The sequence below is a fragment of the Mandrillus leucophaeus genome, unplaced genomic scaffold (genome assembly GCF_000951045.1).
Source record: "Mandrillus leucophaeus isolate KB7577 unplaced genomic scaffold, Mleu.le_1.0 Scaffold325, whole genome shotgun sequence".
Taxonomy (NCBI): domain Eukaryota; kingdom Metazoa; phylum Chordata; class Mammalia; order Primates; family Cercopithecidae; genus Mandrillus; species Mandrillus leucophaeus.
The window spans coordinates 865,646-891,250 of NW_012103421.1; the positions used below are offsets into that span (position 1 = coordinate 865,646).

At 49.2% G+C, this 25,605-nt stretch overlaps 1 protein-coding gene across 2 annotated transcripts in view; it reads right to left on the reverse strand.

Moving 5' to 3' along the window:
• Positions 1–25,605, reverse strand: part of KCNQ1 (potassium channel, voltage gated KQT-like subfamily Q, member 1) — a 405,403-nt gene that overhangs the window by 165,617 nt on the left and 214,181 nt on the right. For both annotated transcript variants that reach the window (XM_011988197.1, XM_011988198.1), the window contains one exon: positions 23,958–24,078. In XM_011988197.1, the coding sequence (XP_011843587.1) occupies positions 23,958–24,078 (121 nt within the window). The remainder of the gene's footprint in view (positions 1–23,957; positions 24,079–25,605) is intronic.

Genomic DNA, 25,605 nt, shown 5'->3' on the forward strand with positions numbered 1-25,605 from the left:
CTGCCCTTGCCCTGCCAGATGGTGTGAGGTGGAGGGGCTTAGAGTGAGCCCCGCTGACTCTCCTTGGTGTGGAGACTTGTGTGGTGTGTACAGGCCTCACCCGTGTGACCCAGCAGGAGAATGGGAGAGTGGGCCCAGAACTTGGTCAGGCTTATCCGTGGAGAACAAGTTCTTCCCTAGTCCAGTTGTGGTGTGAGTCCTGGGTGAAGCAGGAGGCATCCCGGGAAACAGGCTTGTTCTAGTAGGAATCCCATTCTCAGGAAGGCTGTGCGGGGCCCTTTCTCACTGCCATCTGGGAGGATGCCTGCCTGCTGGCCATTTGGGCAGACTGTCAGAGCACCCTCCCTGGGGTCCCAGACCAAAGGCCTGAAGTCCACATGGGGCCCCTGAACTTCTGGTGCCTGTGTGGGCTTGTCCCCTCAACCCCGAGTGGAATGGCAACAGCCAGCTGCAACCCTCCTAGCTTCCTGTCACTTGCTATATGGAAGGGCCAAGAGCTGTAGTCATCTGCAGATCCTCCCACTGCACCTGTGGGACTAGCATCTCCTGTCTGGATGTGAGCAACTTGCTGGTGGCCTGTGAGGTGGGAGGTGCACTGGGCTTCCGGATAAGGGCTTCTTGTTCAGGTGACAACTCTGTGTGAAGGAGACCCATGGACACGCATCTATCCCCTGCCCATGTACCAGGCAGAGATGTGGGTGAACTCTTCCATGACATAGCAGGGTCCCCGAAACATCAGACAGATCGATACTCTGTGTGCATGTTTGTGGGCAAGACACAGTGGTGGCATGTGTGCCATGGAGTTTGGTAATGGGAGGACTGAAGTAGTGCCTCTGTGTGTGAGCTGTGCCAGCCATCCCCACGAAGGGGGCATTCCATGTAGATGGGGATCCTCTCTAGGCAACCTCTTCCACACCTGATTAGCTCTGGCCATCAGACTCCTCGTGCCAAAAGGGACCCTTCCCTGGAATCTGTAATTCTCACAGGCTGTCCCATACATTTTAAATCCAGGAAATGTGCTCACCCATGAGACAGGGATGGTGGGAAGGTATGAATGAAAAGCAGCCAGTCCTTAAAATTGGAAGCCATTTCACTCCTTACCAGGTACAAAGATAACATGCTGCGTGGATCAGGAACACAAACTAACCTACCTTATGATGTAGTGAAAGAATCTGTAAAATTTTGTCTCAGCATACTCCCTGGAGGAAGCCAAGCACAGGAGGCCTTGACTAGGAGACCTCAAGCCTTGGCATGTGCCTAGACCAGCGGGGAGGGAAGGCTGGGAGGCAGTCCTCCCTTACCCCTTTTCTCCCAGGCAGACCTGCCCTGGGTTTTCCCCAGGCCTCTCAGCCCGAGCAAGTGCTCAGTTGGCCACTAGCTCCCTGCAAGTCCAGCAAGTCTTTCTTTCCTGTTCCTTCTTCAAGGAAGGCTTAGCCTCAACTCCAGGGCCACAGACAAAGGACAGTCACTCTCCTCTGCCAGAAAGTCATTTATGGGACATGGAGAAAGCATCAAATATATTGCTTTTCCAACACCTAAGAGTGGAATAGGAGGAATGAAAGAGGAACTCAGCCAGAAAGTTCTGGAGCATAGTCTTTTTGCCAAAATAACATGTTTTCAAATGAAAGAGGATGGTCCTGGGGCACTGAGGAATCAGGGGGATAGACCCCACTGGAGCTTATCTCATGCTGGCAGCAAGTCCCAGGCCTCAAACACATACCTGGGCCACCTCAGGAGAGAGACTGCAGGGAAGAAATGAGTTGCAATGCTCCAGCCTAACCAACTCCCCTTTTGTTACTTAATCCAATCCCAGAAGGTACTGGGTAGGGTCAGTTAACAGAGAGATAGCTGCCTGTCTCCTGGCAGAGTCTGACCAAGGCCCAATGGGCGCTTCTCTTCCTAAATCCTCTGGTGTACCCCATTCTTCAAGGGAAACAGTCCCCTTAAGATTCTATGTGAAAGGGTTCTGAAATCACTGTACCAGTTAATGAATTATTTACTCTAAACAATGACTTGATAAAGGGGGAGGATGAAGTTAGCTGGTGTTGACTAAGGAGAGACAGAGTTGCCAAGGAAATTCTTCTAAATGAAAAAATAAGAAAAAGCAGTCATCCAGTTTTGTCTGACAGTGAAACGTGTCACAGAGCATGCACCTTTGGCCATCTTTTGCATTTGTGATTTGGAAGAGAGAGGCAGCAGTGAGTGTGGGGCCAGGGAGAGGAATCCAACAAAGCTGTTCTGTGAGGCAGTGGCTGGGATTTTGGGGTGTAGAGTAAGGGCAGACAGTCTTAGAGGCCCATGTCATCTGGGCTGCCTCAGAGCTAAAGCTAGGTAACCAGAGGGAGTAAGGAAAGGCCTGAGTCCCAGGCTAGGCTTTTCACAGTTGTATTGAGATGGGAAAGTAAGGGATGTTCCTTGCCGCAGATGCAGGGCCCAGTTGGCTAGAGTAGTATTTGAAATGAGTTGGCATTTCAGGGCAGTGTTTGTGATGCCAGTCAGTAGGTAGAGGCTTCTACCTCTTTTTAAAGTCTTGCTCTATGTTATAATCTCTACTTCTTCTCAGAAGTTTGAAATGTTTACTCTGAACTAAGCTCTATGCTTTAACAAGTTATGTTTTAATAGGAAAACCGTCATTGATGGAATCATATGTAATTCCTACATTTTTCCAGTTACCCATTCCTAGGGAAAGCTTAGCCATTGGACAAACCAGCCAGAGCCCCAGGAACCTACATTTGCAGACAGCAGTGGCAGGCATAGTGGCCTAGTGTTGGATGGGGGAAACCTGGCCTCTATGTGTCTGGTTTTGCAAACTAAAATGCCATTGCCCATACTCAGGCTGACAGGTTCTGGAGGGCCGTTGACTCCTGCTCTGTATCTCACCTCTAGTTCCATCACAGTGCATGAGCTGTCAGTAGGAGCCTTTTAATGCAGATGCTAATACCTATTCCTAATGCTAGCCCATCCCCACACCTCCTGAGTTGGTGAGATATATCCTGGGAACAAGAGAATCTGAAAGCTCCTGGTCCTCAGGCTAGCAAGAGCCTTGCCTGTAAGAAGTGGGAGATCACCTCTCTCAGGAGGCAGAACTAAAGCTGCACAGCACAAGAGAGATGTCTGACTGCACAGTCTGGGTGGCAGAAGGACTCCTGTCCTTTTTTCCATAAAGACCTGAGTACCTCTCCAGGTGCCACCATTTTCTGTCTGGGAACATCTGCTATCACCAAGCCTCAGTTTCCTGGTCTACAAAACTGAGATGGTCTTTTCTATACAAGGCCCCAGGAGGATCACTGCAAGTCACTGCATTTCATGGTGCCTGGATTTCCCTGCATTTCTAGAATGTCAACAGAGATAAGTGGGCTCCAGGGGAAGAGATTCTTTATGACTAGAGACATTCTGGTCGACTTTGGACCCCAGCTTCTATAGACAATAGCATGTGGACATGAGCCCTGGGGAAGTAGGGATGACTGAGCCCGAAGAAGAGCTCTCAAGCCTTACACTCTCCAGACCAGCCTTGGGTTGCCTGAATCCCAGCATAGCCTCATGGAACCCCTGCCTGGGTCCTAGCACCTAGTTTGACCTGAGCACAAGTACTCACTCACTCACTCACTCATCAAACATTCACGGAGGGTCCGTGACAGGCTCCCTATGGATTAAGCACTGAAGATAAAACACTGAACAAAAACAGCCAGCCTATACCCTCATGGGTCTTGAATGTGATCGAAGGAGCCAGCCAGTAAACCCTTTACCACAAGTAAACACACAGTTACACATTAAGAATGGGAGGGGAGGTATGTGACTTTTTACAGCCCAGTCTTAAGCTTTAGAAATCGGCTCCTCTGAGGAAGGGACATTTCAGCTAAGACCCACAGGATAAGACAGTCCTAGCCTGGGGAAAGGGAGAGAAGGTCAGGAGAGAGCTTGGTATGTTTAATACTGAAAGAATATTTGATGAGCTGGGACATCTCCTGCAGATCCACGGCTCCCTAGCTTTGTGACCCTGGGCCCTAGACTTAATCCCTCAACCCTGAGGAGATTATCTATAAAACAGGAATGATAATATTCTTGTGTTAAAAGCTGCTGTGAGGATTAGTGAAATGATGTCTATATTTGCCTGGCAAACAGGAAGTGTAAGTAGTAGTATCATTTGAAGATTATTCTTCAGCCTAAAGGTGTGTTCATTATGGCTGGCGGGTTTTCTCCCCACCTAGATGGTAGTGCTGGGCCTCCTTTAGAGTATCTTGATGCTTGTGGAGCATGGATGATATGACCATAACCTGAGAAAGTAGGGACTGTATCCACTTTGGTCTTCCCAGGTCCCAGGGCCCCCACAGTGCCCTGGTGTGTGGTCAGTGCCCACAAATACTGAATAAAGGAACAGACACATGAGAAGCAACAGCAATTGCCTGGTCTTTAAGGGTGAGGGAGCACCCTCTCCTGAGAGAGGGAGAGATAGGTGGGGGGAAGTTGGGTGGGGGTAGGGAGAGAGCAGGCTAGAAACTTCCTGAAAAGGGAAGTTACTCTAGAAAAGGGTAAGTTCCTTCCAGGTATCATGGGCTGGCTTAACCTGGACCAGTTTGACTTTACTAAGTCCCATTTCTCATCTAGGGAGCCTGAGGCCATTAAGGTTATCTGGTCCCAAAATCCCTGGGAGCTGTCACAGGGATTCCCATTCTTTGCCTTTAGTCACCCTAGCCCCAAGAGCCATCTTCCACATGGAGTGAGCAGGGAGCTACAAGGAAAAGATGGGTCACAGTTGGAGAGAGACACAGAGAGAACCAGGTGGGCTGGTAGGACAGGAAGATATAGGGAGAAAGTGACGCTCTCTCGGGGAGGCAGGAATACTTCTACCCGGCTTCCTTCTACCCACTCTTCATAGAACACAAACACTGTAAGAATGACTTTTTCCAAACCCTCTTAGCATTCAGAAGTAGAATTGCTGTATAAGAATTTTTTCGTAGGTGCTTTTTTGGCATCGGGAGGGGGGAGCATTTATTTAAAAAATAACCGCATCATTAGTGAAATCTTCCAAAGTCTCTTTTTGGAGCCCAGATTGCACTAATGTCCACATCTGAGGAGGCTATCATAATAAAAGAACACATACCTATTTCCCCTATGATGGTTAGTGCAATCTTGAAAGCACTAGTAAATAGGGTCCATCAGCTTTAAAAATACAAACCCAAATTGAGTCATACCAAAATGCAAGGCTACACACAATAACCTGGGTGAATCTTCAGGGAATTGTGCTGAGTGAAAAGAGCCTATCCCAAATAGGTAATTTGCTGTGTGGTTCCATGTATGTAATATTCTTGGAATGATAAAGAAATGAAGAATAGGTTAGTAGTTGCCAGTGGCTACGGACAGGGTGGGGTGGGAGGGAATTGGGGGTGGCTATAAAAGGGGGACATGAGGGGATTCTTGAAGAGTTAGAAGTGTCCTGTAGCGAGACTTATCAATGCAATATCCTGGTCAGAATTTTGTACTACAGTTTTGCAAGATGTTACCATCGGGGGAAACTAGGTAAAGGAGCACGTAGGATTTCTCTATGTTGTTTCTTAGACTTGCATGTGAAATCTACGATTATCTCAAAAGTTTATTTTAAAAAAACCCAAATTAAAAAAAAAATCAATAGTCCTCCTAAAAATACCCAGAAATGAATTTTAGAATGTCCAAAATCCATACAAAAATCTAAAAAATATGGAAGGATGTTGCCATGGATTTGAACATGTGGGTAAACTGCTTCTATTTGTGGCTGGAAAGACTTTTTTTTGAAGTGGGGGGAAGGCAGTTCTTCCTAAGTTAATCTAAATTGAACAGAGTTTCAATAACAAATGCCACTGGGATATGGATATACACACAGATAGACAACTTTTTTTTTTAATTAGGCAAGCTGAGGCCGCGGGTGGTGGCTCACGCCTGCAGTCCCAGCACTTTGAGAGGCCGAGGCCGGCAGATCACTTGAGGTCAGGAGTTTGAGACCAGCCTGGCCTACATAGTGAAACCCTGTCTCTAATTAAAAAAAAAAAAAAAAATTAGCCAGGCATGGTGGCAGATGTCTGTAGTCCCAGCTACTAGGGAGGCTAAGGCAGGAGAATTGCTTGAACCTGGGAGGCAGAGGTTGCAGTGAGCCGAGATTGCGCCACTGCACTCCAGCCTAGGTGACAGAGTGAGACTCTGCCTCAAAAAAAAAAAAAAATTAAGGGAGCTGGTTCTAAGTTTATATGAAAAAAAAAAAAATGCATGTCCTGTAAAATTCAGAAGTAGCAGCAGTCTGGCCCCTTGTGCTCCTCTAGCCCCCGTCTGGCCTAACAGGCCCTAGTGTGCAGCAGGGACCATTTTCCTATCACTGTCTACAGCATCTGGATAAGAATGGAGAGAAAGGCAGATTTCAAAAAATCTAATCTGGGATCCTATGCATCCTAAATAATCTTATGAGGATGCACTTGTACTTTTTCTGATGCTGATACTATTCATTCCAACTCACCTCCCCATCAGCTTTGTCAGGCACTGTGAATTGCATGGTACACATGATCACAATGGATGGAATGGCCATCATGAGGTATAGCAATACATTTAAGTAACATTATGTCACTACTGTAGGACAGGCACCTTTCTGCATACTTTACATTATTAATTTGTGTAATTCTCATAACAACCCTGTGAGGAAGGAACTCTTATGATTCCCATTTTACAGGTAAAGAAACTGAGACTGAGGTTAAGTGACTCACTCAAGGTGTAGCAGGTAGAAAGTAGTGGACTTAGGATATGAGTTCAGACTCCTAGACCCTGCTCTTAGTTCCTGTCTTTGGCTATGGATTAGTAAAGGAGAGCACAGCCAAGGGTGGGACAGGCAGCTGTAGTCCTCTGGACCAGATTCACATGGTTGGGGCTGCATTGCTACAGGTGGCCTAACTCAGACATGGAAACTGAGTCGCTGCTGCCCAACTCATGCCATGAAACCATTTTGGCCTGCACAGCTTACAATAGCACTCTAGCTCTAGCTATGGTACTTATGGTGTTAGTGGGTTTTTTTGGTGGTTGGTATGGAGGAGGGGCTGGGCTACAAGTTTTAGATTATGTTTCTTATTGTAGGTTTTTAAAAATTCTTGAATTAGGCCTATTTACTCTTTTATTCTCTATTGAGTTAGCAAATTCGGTTTTTCCAAGATGCCCTGAAAAGTATGATCATACATGTATATAAAATGGTCCCTGGGTCCAGCTGGCAACTCCTGTACACCCCTGACCTGGATTCTGCCTTCCGTGAAGTGAGCCTTGAAAGAAACAAGTGCTCATGCTCCCTGACATTATTAGTTGCCAAGATGAAGCCTCAGTCCCAAACACCCCAGCTTCCTGTCTAACTCAAGAGCTAATCCTGTGTTTAAATCTTAAGAGTGTTTAGATCTTAGGCCATGCCATGAATTCCCCTGGTTGACTGCATTGTGAAAATGAGCTTCCTATTATTGGCTCTTAAGCAATGGAGATGAGGGGGAGTCCTGCTACACAGATAAGTGCATCATAAAGTTACATAATTAAAATAACTGAGCTCTGGCCTATCAACAGACCCATCAGCAGTCCAGAATAGAGTCTAGAAATGGACACAAATTAAATGAGAGTTTGAAATATGATAAAGGTAGCAGTTGAAATTAGTAGAGAGATGATGATATACTCAAATAAATAGTGTTGGGACAACTGGACAAACATGGGAAACTAAATTGGATTTAATTACTATGCCAAAATCCAGATAAAGCAAGGATTTAAATGTAAAAAATGAAATAAAAAATGATAGAAGAAAACATGCAAGAATTTATTAAAACAATTCCAGGATGAGGAGGTTATTTCAAAATTTAAGATAAGAACCTCAAATCATAAAAGACTGACACAGTTGACTATGTGAAATTTAAAAAATCCTGCCACCAAAAAAAAATTATAGAAAAAGCCAAAATACCTAAGGAAAATTAGGATAAAATATTTTCAATGAATATGACAAAGCAAGTTTTTTACAAATCAGTAAGACAGGATGTTTTACAAAGTCCAAAGGGTATGAAGAGATAGTTCACGAAAAAGAAAAAACAATGATTTTAATCATTTGAAAAGATAAAAACCTCATTTCCAACAAAATAAATGTAAAATAAAGCTCCAGTGTACCATTTCTCATCTATGAAATTAATGAAGATAAAAACCTGATTATACACTCGGTAAGGGTGGGGGAAGCAAGTGCATTTGCGCAGTCATAGTGATGTAAATGGTATAGCCCTTATTTAGCAGTATCTATCACAACATAAACAATATTTTAATCCTGCTGGAAATGGGGGAAAGGGAGGATCTCTTAAAGTAAATCCACTGAAAATGGAGACCAAAATTTTACAATAGAGATATTTGATTGGGAAGTTATTTTGAAAAATAACAGTAGTTAAAATATTCTTTTATCTCATATGTAGTAACAGTTGTTAGAGTTACAATTATGTACCCACTTTAGAAAAACACAAATCCAGAGGGGATTTTGGTTTGTCTTTTGTAAAACATTATATGGTAACATCTGAGGGCATCTTTTATACTTGGCAGAGGATGTTGGCAGCACTTCCACAGAGAGGATCATTTTTTGTAGAAGTATGGCATGGTTTCACTGCTTGACCAAGAGGCCACCTGCATCAATTGTCATCTCCTCTGCTGTCCTCTGAAATGCTTATCTAGGCATCAATCTTGGTTTCCTCTTCAACTGATAACTAACTGGTCTACTCTGCCCAGTCTCTATTTGAGAAATTCTTTGATATCATTTTCTTTAACTTGATGAAATCTCCTATTTTGGCAAGATTTACAGTTCCTCTTTATAAGTTCCTCTTTACTTTGTGTGTGCTTTATATTGTCTTTGGTTGACAAGAGACAGCCAAAGAGATCAGTCAGCAGAGATACCAGTAGGGATAAGATGGATAGGGAGAAACAACAGTGTTCAATAGGGAGGGATGTTTCGGGGAAACTAATTTCATAAGTGGTCATTTCAGCAGTGAATATATTTGAATGGTTAATGGCTGTTTTTTAGCTGCCCTACATATCCATCAATAGAGGATCTGTTCCATAAATCACGGCACAATGAAACTCTCTGCAGCTGTTAATGAAAAGGAGATTTGCTAGATGTCTTAATACAGATCCATCTCCAGAACATACCAGCGTCTTTTAAGTGGTGCACATTGGGGCTGAATGCTTACTAAGAAATGAAAGGCTCCCCAGTCAAAGCTGACAAGGGTCATTACAGCATGACCCTTGTGGTAGATCCCAGCACAATACACTGGCCATCACTCCATTCTCTTCAAATGTCCTGGGGTTGCTTCATACAGCAGACCATCATACCCTCAGCCACTATGCATACAACTTGGCTTTCTGCTTCCAGGCTGTAGTCCAGTTAGTGCTCCCTTGGAAATACTCAAGACCTTAAGGAACTATCCATCTGTGAATCTGTGAAGCTACCCATTTCTTAGAGGCCTCTTTGGAGAGCTGACTGTTGAATACCCAGTATGATGGTCCTTAGCCTTCTTAAATCTTTCCTGTACCACTACCTCTATGCCTTTTGCCAAGTCCAAGTGTTCACCAGAAATGGAATTGATACCAGAAAGACTACAGCTAACAATCTGAGCAGAACAGGGAGCACGTCCTATCTGGGAAAAGCCCAGCCCATTGGGCTAAATCTCTAACAGAACACAGAGCCTATGCTTCTTCCAATTATACTGGAAGCCCAACCATAAGAAAACAACACTTCAGCTATACTGTTCAGAACTATCACCTGTTCACACGTGTGTCTGTATACATGTACACACACATTTTGAAATAAAAATGCTTCTCAAATGTAGTGCACCACAATAAATCAGCATCATGTGTACAGCTCAAAAAGAAGTATGGCATACCTATGAAAGAAGTCAAAGGCAAAGTGTAGAAGAATACATATAGTATGTTACCATTTGTATAAAAAGGAGCCATATCTACTACGTACATGCACACACAGACACACATATATTTGTTTATATAAAATATGTCTGGAAAGATGCAATAGGAAAGTGTTGAGTGGTAACCTTTAGGGAAGGAAACTTGGGAATTAGGGGTTGGGTGGGGAGAGTGTTATTTTTCACCCCTTTTGTGCTCTGAATTTGTTTTACCATGTGTGTAAAGACTGTTTTATAATTTTTGTAGCACAACACTTGAATACATAAAGCACGATTGGCTCCCCAGAAGGCAGGTGTTGGCCAGGCCGTGGATGCCCGGTAGGGCAGGGTGCAGCCCTGCATGCGCGTGTATGCCCTGCAGGCAGCAGCTCCCCGCACACAGTGCTGTGAGTCTCTGGTTCATGTCACTCTGTGGAGCAGGGGCTGCTCCAGCACAAAGAGGTTTTTGACAGGGAAAGGCAGAGCCAGAGTCAGGGCAGGCCCTGGGCGGGCTCCCAGAGAGCCCAACCACCCTCTAATAAGGGGTGCTCTCCACCCTATCTGAGGAGCAATTGGGATCTCCTAGGAAGTGAAACTGTTACGTATGTCTTATTACAGAATTTCAAGTGGAGTGATTCTGAAAGAAACAAATGTGTATGGCATGTTGTGACTGCTGTGTCTCATGAAATATTTAAGTTTTTATGTAACTTTTTTCCATTTCAGATCATCTTTTATTTTAACACAAAATGACAATGTATTTTTCAATTGATTTGCCTGATGTCTGTATTTAAATGTTTTCTAATGCACACACGTGTTTTAAACTCATTAAGAAAATATGACTTAGATCCCATCCCACTTTCATGTTTTATATTGCCAAAACTCTGCTTTTGGGAGGGGTGAGTTATCTTCACTTCTGAAACAGTACTGCTTGGGAGCTGGTTTGGCCCTGGCTATTCTGGGGAAATGACACAATATTGACCTAGGAGGGGCCCTAATCTTTCCCCACTAGAGCACTACCTCTAATAGGGGGAAGGATGGGAGAAAGAGGCTAGTGAACCCACCTTCAGGCCTGTCCACTCAGGATATGCCCATACTAGCCTCTCCAGGGGCTCTGCCCTTGGCATCCCCGTCCCCCACCTGGGCTCTGGCAGAGAAGTCGGGCGGGAAGAAGCCGGCTGAGTGCCCGCCACTGTAAGAGGAAACGAAGAGAAACAGCTCCAGTCAGCCCCAGAAGCGAGGCCTGGAAAAACTCTGCAGCTGGAGCTAACACAAAGGACTTTTCAGACCCTGCAGCCAAGGTGCCCAGTGAGCTTTTTTTTCTTTTTTTTTTTTTTTTAAAACAGCTATTAGGGTGACAAGCCTTTCCAAAGGCCAGCAGTTGGCGAGAGTTTCCAGGAAGCTGGTCTGGCACTGGGCTGAGATTGGAGCAACTTTAACGAGTTAAATTCAGAAGGAAGGAGTCATCAGGAAAGGTTTAAGGTTCAACAAACTTTTCAAATTATTTTGCAAAAAGTTCTGGCTTTCCAATTCAAAGGCATGTTTCGCTGTGACTGTTTTAAGCCAGAGACTATTTAAAAGGCAACGCAACCAGCACGCTTCAGATTCACTCACTCGAGGTATTTGTCTAAATCCTTGGAATGGGCTTTGCAAGTGCCATCTAGTGCCTAGTAACACTGGGGCCATCTTACACATCTCGACAGGCAGCCCTCCTCCCCATGTGCCTCCCCCCAGCCTTCGTGGTCGCGCGCGCGCGCACACGCACGCGTGCACCTTCCCCAAGCAGGAAGCTGCTCTTTGCCAAGAGCGAATGGAATTCAGATTTCCAGAGGGTGTCCTTGGCCTCCAGCTCCACGGCTGCATGATGAAGAAAGGTCCTAGTGTGTGTGCTGGGGGCTGGGAGAGAGGGGCCTCCAGCTCTGCTCACATCTATCTGGGCCCCAAGAAAAACCCACAACTGGCTGTGCTCTCCCCAGCCACACCCAGCCTTGGTCACATTCCTTCCCTTCCTGAGCCCACACTGGGTGGCCCCGGCAAACCAGCTTCCACACCTCCCTCCCCACCGGCAGGGAGACCTAGCCCAAGCCCCCATAGGACAGCCAGCAAGTACAAATGAGGGGCTGCACCCAGACCCAAAGAGCCAGAAAGCACAGAGGACCCTCTCATGCCTCCCCACAACACTGGGCATCCCTTGTGGCTGCTGTCAGTCATGAGGAAAGAGACACACTCCCTTGTCTAGCACCCTGTGGGCTAAGCTCCCATGCCTTCCTGTGCCTGCTTTCAGGAAGTCCCTCTTCATATCTAACGCTGACTCTCCTGGCTGTGGTGCTTGTGGGTCTGGGATTGAAGGGCCATCACTGCCCTTTGCACCAGAACTTCTCAACATACCAGCAAGAAAGGACTGTACCCCTTCCCCTGTCCAGTCTGGGCCTTCCAAGCCCTAAGATTCAGCATCGTCAGGAATTAAACATTTTTAGGAAAACCAGGGACATGAGTCAGGGTGTTCATCAGCAGTAGCAAGGTGGGTAGGCTGGTCACGTTTAGCTTCTCATTAGCCCAAGTAATAGGGCCTTGCACCTGTGTGGCCAGGGAGGGGATAGGCTGAGAGCTACCTTTCTACAGGCTGTCAGCATCAACAAGTGGTTGTGACAAGCAGGAGTTTGTATGGCTTTTCAGGTGTGCTGGCTCAAGGAGGCCCCACACCAAGTTGGAACCTCCAGGCCTGGTGCCTAGGCAGAGGGGGTGCTAAACAAAGGCCAAGGGGAGCTCTGCACTGTCACTTCCCTTTGTTTGGTAATGAGACTGTTTCCAGAAGCTGGCCTGGTAGCCTGTGGGATTGTTTCTCTTGAGATTTCTTCTAGGGGAGAAGGTGGCCAAGGCTTTGCAGTCTGCATCACCCAGTCCCCAGAATATACAGGGGACTCAGCTTGCCTAGTCACAGTTCGGCTTTTGGCCTTGGCTCCAGGGCCCATTCTGATCCTTGTGCTTGGCTCAGGGATGGTCAGCACGCCTGCCCTGATGCTGCCTGCTGGGGTCTCCTGCTGAGTACCATGAAGGCCTACTGTGGCCTGAGAAGCCATCTTCACGGTCTCTTTTGGCCAGCCCCAGACCCTATATTTGTTCAAGGAATACATTGATTCATTGGCTTCTCCTTTAGGCAAGGCCTGCAGTGAACTCAGCTGGGATACATTATTCCCTGCCACCTGGGGTGGGCCTGCATGGCCAGGCCCAAGGCCTCAAGTGCCACATACTGCTCCCCTGACAGGTGGCTAGGGTATGACACTCAAGAAAATGGCCAGGCAGAACCTGCGTTGGGGTCACTTGGTCCAGCCCTTCTGAAGGGGACTGGTTGGATCTGGTGCACGGAGGAGACACGCCATGCTGGACCAGCAAAAAAGCCTAGAACTCAGAGTCTGGAACCTGACATCTGGCCTTGGCTCTGCCATCAGCTGACTGTGTCCACTGCGCAAGGTCCTATCATATCTGATCTTAGGGCTTCCATTTACCCAGAGTCCTTCCATCACCTGACACCTGCAGGGATGCTTTCCCAATCAAAATTCAGGCCATGTGGTCTGATAAGGCCACCTTCCAGTGTGGAAGACAGGCTGGTAATGGAGGGGCCTGGGAGTATAGAGCTCCTAGGCACTGCCATGGAATGTGGGGACCTTAGGGGAAGGACATCTCAACTGAAGCTTTTCAGAGCCCCTGGGGTAGACAGTTCTGTACTCTCATCCCCTAACCCATACCAGCCTGAGCTCAATCATACCAGCCTGTGAAGGCTGCCCCACCGCACTGCTTCTGCACCCAACACACCAGGCTCCCTTGAGCTCCCACCTGGAGCCCACACACCCAACTGGTGGGGTTCATGGGGCAATTCAAAAAGAAAAGCAGAAAAAAACATTCGAGTATTTCAGACTGGAAGGAATTCAATTTAACTTAACGAATCAAGACATGAACCTAAAGAAAACACTGAAAAACAAGCCCACCTTTGAAAGGCCCAAAGAGGGAGGATTAGGTGGGAGAAGAAAGGTCCCCTTGGGGCAGAAGACAGCTGTTCAGTGCAGACCAGGGACCGGGGGAGGATGCTGGACTTGAGTGCAGATCAGGCCAAGGTAGGGAGTCAAGCCCAACACACACTCAAGGACTTGAAGTCAGGGGTGCTATCTAACTTAGCCCACTCTTTCTACCACAGATACAGAGACTAGCTGCCTGAGGAAGCATAGCAGGGCCCACAGACTGGCTGCCTGGTGCTGCCCACCTCCTCTCCAGGGCTTGGCTCCCTGGGGCCAAAGGCTCAGACCTGTAACCACAGTGGGGTTGCAGGGATTTATTTGGGGGAAGAACCCTGACTGGGTCAGAATGAGTGTGTGCATGCATGTATATGTGTGTAGCTCATCCTTGTTCTCTGAAAAGTCCTGCCTACCACCTACTTACCAAGTACCCTCTACTGCCCTTGCAAAGTCACTCCTCTCTGCCTCAGTTTCGCCAGCAGGGCACCACAGGACACTGCTGTGGCAAAGTTTATACTTAGGGTGCAGTGCAGTCTGATTTCGTATGAATGCTCAGTGCCAAGACTTAGGAGATAAGTCAGCCAGAGTCAAAATTAACCTTTGAAAAATCCCTTGAATTGGCCCTAAAAATAATTCCTTTCTCAGATCTTTGTGTATATCCCCTGCTGGGTTGCTCTTCTGCCCGCTGAAGTGGGAGAATCTCTGGGTGGACATCCAGGATACCCTGGGAGAGGCATGCCAGGTGTTCCTTTACTTTTTTCAGGATATTCCCAGTGTCATCTTCAGAGGGAGCCTCTGAGGCTGTAGCCACACGTGGGAAAAGATTACTTATGGAGAAGATCAAAGGCTAAGGGGCTGGGGGATGGTGGAGACGTCTGATTCTGAGGTCAGACCTGGACTCCTGTCTACCTCTGTCTCTCCGCCTTTTATTTTTCTTCCTCCTCTCCCAACAAGGTCCTCTTTCTAAGATGGCACCTCAGGCCTCCCATGGGAACAACCAGGCCTTACAGACTAACTGCCAGACTTCCTCCTGCTAGCCAGTCACTACCAAGGACGTGTGCCTCAGATGCAGCCCCTGCCCATGACACCAGCATTGTCCCTACAGGGCCTACATATCTGAAGCATGAATGCCTAGTCAGGGGATCTGGGGCACCATGAGAAGGCATGAAGCTGGATCTGCCAATTTGCATCCTGGGAGGGCAGGTCAGCCTTGTCCAGGCAATCCAGAAGCCTTCCCAGTGGCCCACTGGCCAGTGAGGACCCTTGACCTCCTTGCCTAGTGGCACCAGGTTTATGACGCACATAGAAGCTGAACTTGAAGAATTCTTATTGCAGAGGGCAGCCACAAGAGCCACTGGTCAGTGCCCAGATAATCTCTGCAGACTGTTCCCGCCCTGCTCCATGGGCCACAGAATGCCTTTGTCTTGTTACTGCTACACTGCCTTCCTACCAATCTTCAGGGTTCATCTCTGTCTCTGCCGTGCATATCCAGGCTCCCCCAGAGATTGTGTGTCTGGGAATGTGCCCTGGCTTCTGCTACTGTCTCCCAGTGATACTGGCAAGTCCCTATCCTTCTTGAGGCTTCAGTTTCCCCTTCTGTGAGCCAGGAGGACTGGCCCACTAGATGCTCTCTGAGGGACATACCAATGATGTGGGCTGTGTGTCTCAGCCAACAGCAGTATCCCCTTCTAACCCCAACACAAGAAATACACATAGTAGGTGTCTGGTTAATGCTCCTGGAATTTCAGGCTATACTAAGCACCTGAAAGCCACTGAGTCTGAACTCTGCTACCATATTTGAAATTATTGCTCCATTGGGCACCTACGGGTTGCCTAGAGACAGGCTACCATGGTCTTCTTCCCTCGCCCGTCATGTGCAGGCTCAAAGGCAGGTGAGCTGCACAGCTCGCCCTGCTCTTCACTCTGCTTGAATGTGGGTGCTGGCCTTGGCAGATGGGCCCAACAGTGATGAGAACAAATGACAGATGCATACTGGGGCACCTGTGACTGCCATGAGGCACAGTCCACTGATTCTGCCTCCAGCCCCCTCCCCAGAGCAGAATAGTGAGTGCTGGGTTTCTGCCTGTACCTCTACGGGCACCCCAGCAGCTCCTGAACCCCATTCCGAGACTTGAGGTTGTGACTTGGGGACCTCTAGACTTCCCTTCCCTCCACCTAACTCCAGACTGTCCTGAAGCTTGGAACTCACAGGCCTCTAGGCACATCTTATTCAGGACAGCAGCTGACAGCCATATGTTGTGGCCCCATTTGTATCCCACGGTAACTCATGACCTGGCAGTTTCAAAAGCTCTCAGGCCAAATAAGGAATGTCCCTACAGGATCTCCCATCATAAAGAGACATTTTATGCTGGCTAATATTTTCAGGCATTTCCCTGAGTCAGGTATGTGGCTGGATGCCTAACACCATCTCCTCAAAGCCTTACATTAATACTGTGAGATATACCCCCAGTGTATACAAGAGGAAACTGAGGCTTATAGAGATTAGGTGACTGCCCCAGTGTCCTGTGGGCAGGATGAAATGACCCAAGCTGGCCAGGGCTCCCTGACAGACCTGGTCCCTGGATTCAGTGAACATATACCAAACCATCAGCTGACAAAGAATGAATCTGACAAGCTGTTCATGACCACCACACTGAAAACTACAGGGCAGGGTAAAAGATATGAAAGTTCACCTAAATAAACAAGGGACACATGATGCCATGTTTCAGGAGCTCCAATACTATAAGGATATCCATTCTCCCATGCCCATCTAGAGTCTGCTACACCTGGAGGAGACTTTCCATGGCAACTGGCATATGTATGGTGAGGCAGAAACCCTACAAAGACAGCAAAGCCGGTGATGAGGAAGGAGAAGCAGTCAGAGCCAGCAGGACCAGCTGTCAAAACCTGTTAGCAAACTGCAGTGAGAATGAAACATGGCCCTGGCCACAAAGAACAACTTGAATCTGACCAGTGGCACCAAATAGGGTCCAGAAACAGAGCCACATGTAGCCAGTGAGCTGACTGTAAAGACACTGATACGGCAGGGTAGTGGGGAGAGGACAGGCCTTCCCATGCTGGGTGCTGAGCCAGACTGGATATCCAAGTAGGGGAAGAGTGGACCTTGGCCTCACATTGGACACAAAAATCAATCCCAGATGGAGTGCAGATCTACATGGGAAAGGTGAGCTAATAAAGCTTTAGAATAAACCAGAATATCTTTATGACCTTGGAGTAGTCAAAGCTTCTTAAATAGGACACAAACAGCCCTATCCAGAGAGGAAATGTTTGATTAACTGGACCACATGAAAATTAAGACCTTCTGTTCATCAAAAGACACCATCAAGAGAGGAAGAAGGCAGCCTGCAGAGGGGAAGGCGATATTTGCAATGTGTGTGTGTGTATGTGTGTGTGTTTGTGTGTGTGAGAGAGAGAGTGTGAGTGTGTGTGTCTCTCTCTCCGTCTGACAAATGACTCCAGAATATATAGAACCATAAATCAACATAAAACAGGCAGAAGATGTGGGCAATTTATACAGAATGATGTATCTGACTAAATGATAACATGGAAAGGGACTCAACTTCATTAGTCCACAGGTTACTGCAAATTAAAATCACCATTTGATGCTGCTGGACATTCACCATCATGGCTAAAAAGGAAACGGAAAATGCCAAGTGTTAGGATGTGGAGCAGCCAGAATGCTGCCTGTGGGAATGAAAACTGGGATGACTCCTTCGGGAGGCTGCTGGGTAGTATTCACTAAGTATTCCTGCCCACCCAGGACCCTGCAGCTCCACATATAGGCATATATTCCCCAGGAATGCAACCTGATGCTTACCAAAAGCATGTACAGAATATTCTTAAACAGCAACCTATGCCAGAAACTGCCTGCTGGCCACAGGTGGTAGAATGGATGAATGATGTAAGCCATGCACACAGTGGAGCACCAGACAGCAAGGAGCACAAGGGAGCACTGCTCCCTTCAGCCCCACAGAGAGGCTGCCAGTCATCAAATTCAGTGAGGGACACTGGACACAAAGGTGTATGAGTTGCATCATTCCCACCGCATAAAGGTCAAATGTGGGCAAAGTTGGTCCTTGCTGCTAGAAGTTAGGCTTGTGGTTAATCTCAAGGTCAGTGACAGGAAATGGGAGTCTGAGAGGCTTTCTGGGGGTTCTGTTGCTTCCTCTGGGTGCTGCACACATGGGTCTCAGGGACTGAAGATGCCTCAAGCTGCACATTTGAGACCTGTGTACTAATCTGTGTGTGTGTCACACTTTAACTAAAAGTTTAACATTACCACCCTATAACAGGGTGTAGCCCAGGTGAGCCCAATTAGAGAGGTGGCTAGTCCTGGACTTCAGGGCTGCTAGGCCCAGTCCCATCCCACTCCCTCACTTAAGGGGACATGGCTCTCAGACTCCTGACTAGGTCACCTCTGTGCTTCAGCCTCTAGATGCTCTGCAGTTCAATCTCCCCTTTCAGGTCTAGGCAGAGCACCTAAGAGATCTATATGGGATGTGCCCCCCCACCCTGCCCCCCACCCCGACCCGCTGCCCCTACTGCCAGAAGTGTCTCCATGACAGTATTAGTGCAGTTGTGAAGTCCTTTGCCCTCCAGCCACCTCTGTGGTGTGAATGTTCTCTCTGTCACATCCTCTGACACTACCCGCTTGGCTGAGGACCTGAGCAGCATCGTGGCTGGGAGTTCACAAGTGGAGAGGGCTGAGCCTGGCCAGAGTGCACTGGGGCAGGGTGATTTGGATGGCCCTTCCCTTGCAGAGGAAGTGAGAAGCCTCACTGCTTTCCTCTGGGCCATCCACCTAGACAGTGTGGCCCTCTCCCCATAGCAGCAGCCCTAGAAGGCTAGCCACTTCTTCCTCACATGCTCAGATGGAGGAAGTGAAGTTTGGAAAGGTTAGGGGGCCACGGGGGGCCGCCACAGCTGGGCTGATGCAGGCTGGGAGCCAGACTGAGGGCATCTGATTCCCAATCCCATCTCTTTCCCACTGAGCCATTACGCCTCGGTTTTAATTTAATTAGAAGAACATTTAATCCCCCCATGCATTTCAGAGACGGGTTTGAGCCTGGCTGGGGCTATGTGGGGCTCTGACGGGGATCCTATGACTCATGCAGCCCTGCACAGCCCTCCCGGGCGGGCCCCCAGAGGGCTTCCTTGGCACCTCGTGCAGACAGAGGTGGTATGAAGCTTTGCAGAAGACAGGACACTGATCTAGAAAGACAAAATGGTCTCATCTGTTCTTGACAAGCCCCTCACTCATCCTTCTGGACACTGGTCCCAGAATGGCCTTTCTGTCCTTTCCCACCAAAGTTTACAGGGAGAGAAACATGGTGAGGAGCTTAGACACTCACAGAGCTGCAGTGCCTGGTACCCTGGGGTCTGTGGGAGTGGGTCACAGTGGGCCTGGATGTCTCCAAAATGTCCCAGGCCAAGCTGGTCCCATCAAAAGAGCTAGCCCCCGGTCCATGGAGCCAAATTTGGGGCCACCCTTGTGACGTTTGCCCTTATTTCCAGACGGCACAGACTGGCCCTGTCCTTGCTGACAAATGCAGAATTCAGGAGACATTAGTAGTGATGTGGATGAAAGCCAGGCCACAGCGGCCTTGCTGGAAAAGAGCAACTTGAACGTCTTGGCGTGAGATTCTGCAGGGTCCAGGAGAAAGCTGAAGACATGGAAATTCTAATTAACGCACACGGGGCTGTTTTTGCTCAAGGATTTGCGAAGCTGTCATGTCGCAAGAGGCCAGGCAAGCACATGCTTGCCAGGGAGGCGCTCACAGTCACCTGGTGGGGGTCTCTGCAGCTTTCCCTCTGCCTTCTTTCCACCCCCTCTGCCCAGCCTCAGGGCTCCTGGTCCTCCCCCATGCCCATCTCAATGGGCAGGGTGCTCCCTGAGGGTCCCCCTGGAGAGTGGGACTGGGGGCAGTATCTGTTAACCTCAAGCTGGGGCTTGCCCGTCTTAGATGCCAAAACAGAAGAGACGGGAGCCCTTCAGAGAAACCACATGACTGGGCTGGGCAGAGCCACAGGCTGCAGGGCTTATGGGCCTTCTTGGTCTGTCTATCTCAGGTATCCATGTGCAACCAATGGGGCAGACGTGTGACTTCCAGGCCAGTCCTGGCTGGCTTGGCAGTTGGGGATGCAGTGTGAGGGAGGATTTCACAAAAATGGTTTAAGCCTCCCAAGGTTGCTGGGAGAAGCTCACCCAGGTCACACCTGCACACAGCCCCCAAGTTCAGAGACATCGATCCTCAGGCCCCTAGCCCTGTGCCTCAGCACTGGCGCAATGTGCCTGCAGTCCTTGCCTCATCTCAGGCAGGGTTGAATGAGTGGCAATCCTAGTGCTTCTCCGTGCCTGCGGCCTTGGGGGTTCTGGAGAGGAAGAGATCAAGAGGGCTATACATGCCCTACTCCCTCCTGGCACCATTTGAAAGGCTTGGGGAACTGGTACTAAGGGCTTTGAGAGCCAAAGGAGGACACAGCCGTGCAGCCTGAGTGTGTCCTGGCGGGGGTTTGCTGAGCAGACGCTGGAAAGATGAATGGAAATCTGATAGCTGCGGATGAGTGACAAGGGCATTCTAGATGGCAGGTCACCACACGCAAGGCACAGGGATGCACACAGGCTTGGCACCGTCCCCACCTACTGTCGTGCCAGTGACCCTTGGTGAGCAGAGGACAATGAGTGGGTCAGAATCCCAGGAACTCATCCTGGCTCTTGGAGTACAGGGCTCCTCTTCTGTCATGGGGGTTCTCCCCAACTGCCCATGCAGGCCTACTGTCTCTACTTCATGCCTTTCCCTCAGAAGCCCTGTCGCATGGTTCTGGGTGGGAGACACAGGCTCAGGGAGTTTGAGGCTGGCAGGAACTCTCTTGTGCCCCATTGAACCTAGGAAGACAGCTTCTGCCTGAAAGGTGTGTTCGAGGCTGAGTCCTGGCCCCCCAGAGCTGGTTAAGGGTCCTAAGGCTGAGCAGTAAGGCCCACCTATAGGCTGGGGTGCAGCGAAGCCACTCTGTTTCCTGGGTACCCCGTGCCTCATCTTGTTGTGGCTCCCTAGCTTGCATCAGGCCTGCTCACCCCCACCCCACCTCTGGCTAACAGGCCCCGGAAAGAGGAGCTTCGCCCAACCCCAGGGACCTTCCCGTAATCAAGGCTACAGTGACCTCACCTCTCTGGGGCCCTGCAGGCGGGGAGAGCTCGAGATGGAAACAAAATGTGTCTTTATTTATGTTTTTAATTTGAATTCTGGAACTGGCCCAGCATGGTAATACATTTAACATCAGTAAAATGCTGAAGAAAAATGGAAATTTTTTTGGTAACTGCCTCCCACCCACTCTGCCCCCAGTGAGACCCCAGCACACATCCCTGTTCCTTGCACACACCAGGGCGTGTGCCTCTCTTCCCAGTTCAGGGTCCATGGGGCCGGGCTGCCCACAGGAGCTTTGCTGCATCCCTGAGCAGCTGGAGCCGAGTTTAATTATGGGCTTCAGTCACTGGGCAGGCTGTATGGGAGGTGGAGGAATGCAGCCCCAACGCGGGCAGAAGACCTGCACGGCCCCCACATCCCTGCCACCAGGCGGTTTGGGTCCTGAGGAAACAGGGTGCCCACTGCTGCCAGCCTTCCCCCCCAGGTGGAGTGGGGCCTCTACCCAGCCTGTATCCCTGGAGGAGCGTGGGTTCCTAGGCCCTGACACTATATGTGCCCACTCTCCCCTGCAGGCCTCTCTGGAGGGACCGTACCCTGACTCCAACCAGCTCCCCTGACGCCTCAGCCCTGAGTTTTCCCTGACCAGAACACAATGCCTCAAGGTGGCCCCTTTGCAGCAACCTCCTTGTTCTTCCCTCCCCCAGTCCCCTCTTCAGATCCCTCACCCCAAGCGCCATGCCTGGGCTCCTTCCTGCCTTCCCAGGCTGGCTCATATTCAGCAGTCACTTTTGGAACAGTCTACTCTGAGAGAGGCCTTGGTAAGTTCCAGGGTAGGGACCTGGTTGGGTGATGACTGCAGTCTGTGATCTGCCTGGGCCCACTTATCACTGGAGGCCATGGGAGTGCCAACCTGAAAAGGCTGCAGGATCTTGCAGAATGATAATGTGCCAGACCCAGAGTGGGTGGAGAGCCTGGGGATGGGTGTTCAGGTCTCTCAGGCCCTGTCATCCTGGAATGGAACAAGAAACAGCCCAGTGTCCTAGATGACACAGCCACACAGGCTTTGGGTCACCCCTGGGGCAGGTGGGTAACCTCTGGCTCCAGGGAGCTTGGCATGTGCTGATAACAGCACTAGCAGCCCTCACTCCCATAGTGGTGATTTACTGGGCAGCTGCAGGTTTGGCTGTGATCCACATAGTGCCTGGTCTCTCACCACCTTCACCTGCAGGGGCCTTGCAAGACCCAAGAGTTGGTAAGGCCTGGCTGCCCAACTAGATGGACTGTGGGTGATGGCCCTCTCCTCCCAGTATGACTTTTTGCATGTCTGGAAGCTGGTCTGTGACCAAGAGAACCAAGGTGAGCGAGAGCTCCAACAGGAGGAACAAGCAGCCAGAAGGATGAGAAGGGACAGTCCCTGTCTGAGGGGACAGCCAAGAGGCAATACAGCCACTGCCACCTGTATTGCACACAACATGAGCCACTAAACTCTAACACTGATCACTTTGGAGGTCCGTCACGTCCAGGACTTGGTACAAGCCTTGGCCACAGTGTAAACCATCATTCTGTCTTTTGGTGCTGACCTGTACCTGGGCAGCCCATCTGGCTACCAGCCTGCTCACACCTCTGTTCCTGCCTTTTTACCCAGCCAGGAGGGGCCCAGAAGCTTAGAGCCTATTCTCAGGGTGTCCATGACTAGTCACCCCTGCTTTCCAGTGACCTGCTGGCTCGCTTGGAGCCTCTTCATACCCTACCAACCATGAGGTACTGCCAACCTGTCTGTGAATTGGGGGGGCCTGGAAAGATGGTGGGCAGGTCCCATCTGATCATAATTACCCCTTAAGACAGCCACTCCTTCCCTGGAGGTGGCCTCATTCTGTCTACGCAACCCTGCCAGTTCTCTGGTTACACCTGCAGCCCCCCAGCACCATGGGTCACAATTTCCTTAGTGATTTGCAAGGCCAGGCCTGCACTTGGCTGGCTGCAAAGGCAGGAGTCCCAGGGCCTCACTACGACAAAGACACACATGGCTCAGGACAACCTCCTGACCCTCAGAGAGTCCAAAGAACAAAACGCCGTTTAGAAAAACGTCGGTAGAGAGAAGGAGAGTCCCCGCAAGTGGCCCTCAGAAGGGCTGCAAGTGTCACTCACAGATCCTGACACAAAGACATTTATCAAGGGGAATCCCTAATGGGTTGGCAGCCAGAATGGAACTGTGGCCAGAATGGACCTGAGCGCCCCACTGACCCCACTGCATGGCTGTCACCGCTGGGCACCCCAGCGGGGAGCACTGAGTCACATGTCGCAGGGGAATCACACCATGGCCGGGCACCGGGGATTGGCCTGGCCATGCCGTGACGGCGGGGGAGGATGGGCATGCATCCCAGGCCAGCTGTGCCTCAGGGGAAGGCCAACTGGAAGGCGTGGAAAATCAGCCATTTCCTCCACCTGAAGGAGCCCCTGAGGACAGCAGCAGCAACTGGCAGACTGCACCCAGCATCTGCCCCATGGCTTTGGCCAGGGTTCCACGGGGAAATGCTAAAAAACAAAGTCGTCTGTTTTTTGGGGGGCAGGGGAGGGGGCTTGGGGAGAGAAAAACAATCTCAGACTCTCAAAGCATGAAAACAAGTGGAAAATGATCAGTCTGGTTTTCCATAAGTCAAAACAACAGGATCATGTTCCCAGACTCAGTGGGAAGTGCCCTTGCTCTCCTCTCTTGCCTGGTGCCTCGGTGCTGGGGCCAGGCAGACGGCTAGTGGTGGGCGCTAGGCGAGTAGATAGCACTCTGGCCAGAGGGCAAGCCTTCTCCAGCACCAAGGCTGACTCCTTGAGCGCCAGTCCCCTCCAGCCCAGCCCTTCACACACATGTAGGCACTCACTGTGAGATGTGGGTGATGGGTGTCAGCAGAGTCTCCCCTTCCAGGTCCAAGTCCTCAGCGAAGCTGTTGGTTCTCATGAAGTGGGGTGTGCTCACTTCCAGCAGTGTTGGGCTCTTCCTCACTGAGGAGAAAGTGTGAGGAGAGCAGGTTAGGCCTCACACCCAACCTGCCAGTCCCGTGGAGCCAGGCCTGTGAGCTCCCAGGGCCAGGTGAGGAGTGGAGTTTGTGCCTGGAAACTCCAGCCCTGACAGTCAGTTTTATAGTGGGGTGCTGGGGTGGGTGGGTGTTTAAGATGGCCCCAAAGTGCCTGACATTTTAGTGTCTGAGGAAAGTAAAGGCCAGTGAATCCTCTTCGAGTGGTAACTGTGCCTGGGGCTGTGCTCAGGTGTCAAAGACTCTCCCTACCTCAGGTTCTGGGCCTCTTCCCACGTTTTATTCTTGGGTCAAGAATAAAACAGAGGTGACAAGCACAGGCCTGGTATGGGACAACAGCTCCCACAACCACACATTGTCACACTCATACACTGACGGAGCGGTGGGTCAGGAAAGATGGGGTGATAGGACCTCTGACCCATGAGGAATGGCAAACCTGGGAGGTGGGGGCAGCCACAGAACTCCTTTCTCACAACACGATGCCACATCAACCAGTTGCACCCCCAGTGAGGCACAGGAGTCCCTCCAACAGCTGGTTTCACATTCTGATTCCTGGGCCCACCTCTGCAGCTTTGACACAGGAGCTCAGGATACTGATCCTTATCACTCCCCACTCTCTGTTCACACTATCAGTATTTGCTCTTGGATTATATTTGTCTTCATTTAAATATTTTATTGCAAAAGGATTAAGTACTCATCTGTAGGAAGTGGAATAAATCGAATATTCACAATGGCTTTCTTCCCCCAAGGTCATCAGTGTTAACTGTCAACTATATCCCCAGCCCCCACCCTCTCTGCTCATCCGAGCAGCAGATGCCAGGTGGGAGTTGCTTTTATACACATAGGATGACACTGTTTTTGTCACTCTGTAACATAAGCTCATTTCATTTTTCTCTAAGTATCTAGGCATGGATTTAATGATTTTAGTAGTTGCATAATAGTCCACAGTTTGGATTGGCCACAGCTGACCATTCTGTATATCATGGACATTCAGGCTCTTATAGTTTTAAGCTGCTTAATTATTCAGACTATGATACCATATCCATCTTTATTCTTAAAAGCTGACATATTGGAGCAGGGTGAGAGGGTGTGTCCTTAGTAATTTTAATAAATGTTGCTGGATTGCTTTCCCAAGAAGTTGTAGCAATTCAGGCTCCCCCAGCTTTCCCACATCCATGCCTGAATGAACTGTTGAATGAAGCCCGAATGAAGGTTGTCAGCACCTTTTGCAGGGACTACCAAGCATGGATGAAAACTAAGGCATTGCTGTTATTTCCATCTGTGTTGAATACCTTTTATGGGCTTGGCATCTATTTGAGTTTCCTCTTGCAGAATTGCCTGTTCATATCCTTTGCTCACTTTTGTTTATCACTTTGTAGGAATTTTCTATATATTATAGACATTAACTCCTTGTTATATGAGGCACAAATATCTTCCCCAGTCTATCTGTTTTTTCACCTGAATTACGTTGCTTTTATCCTAGAAAATGTTTTAC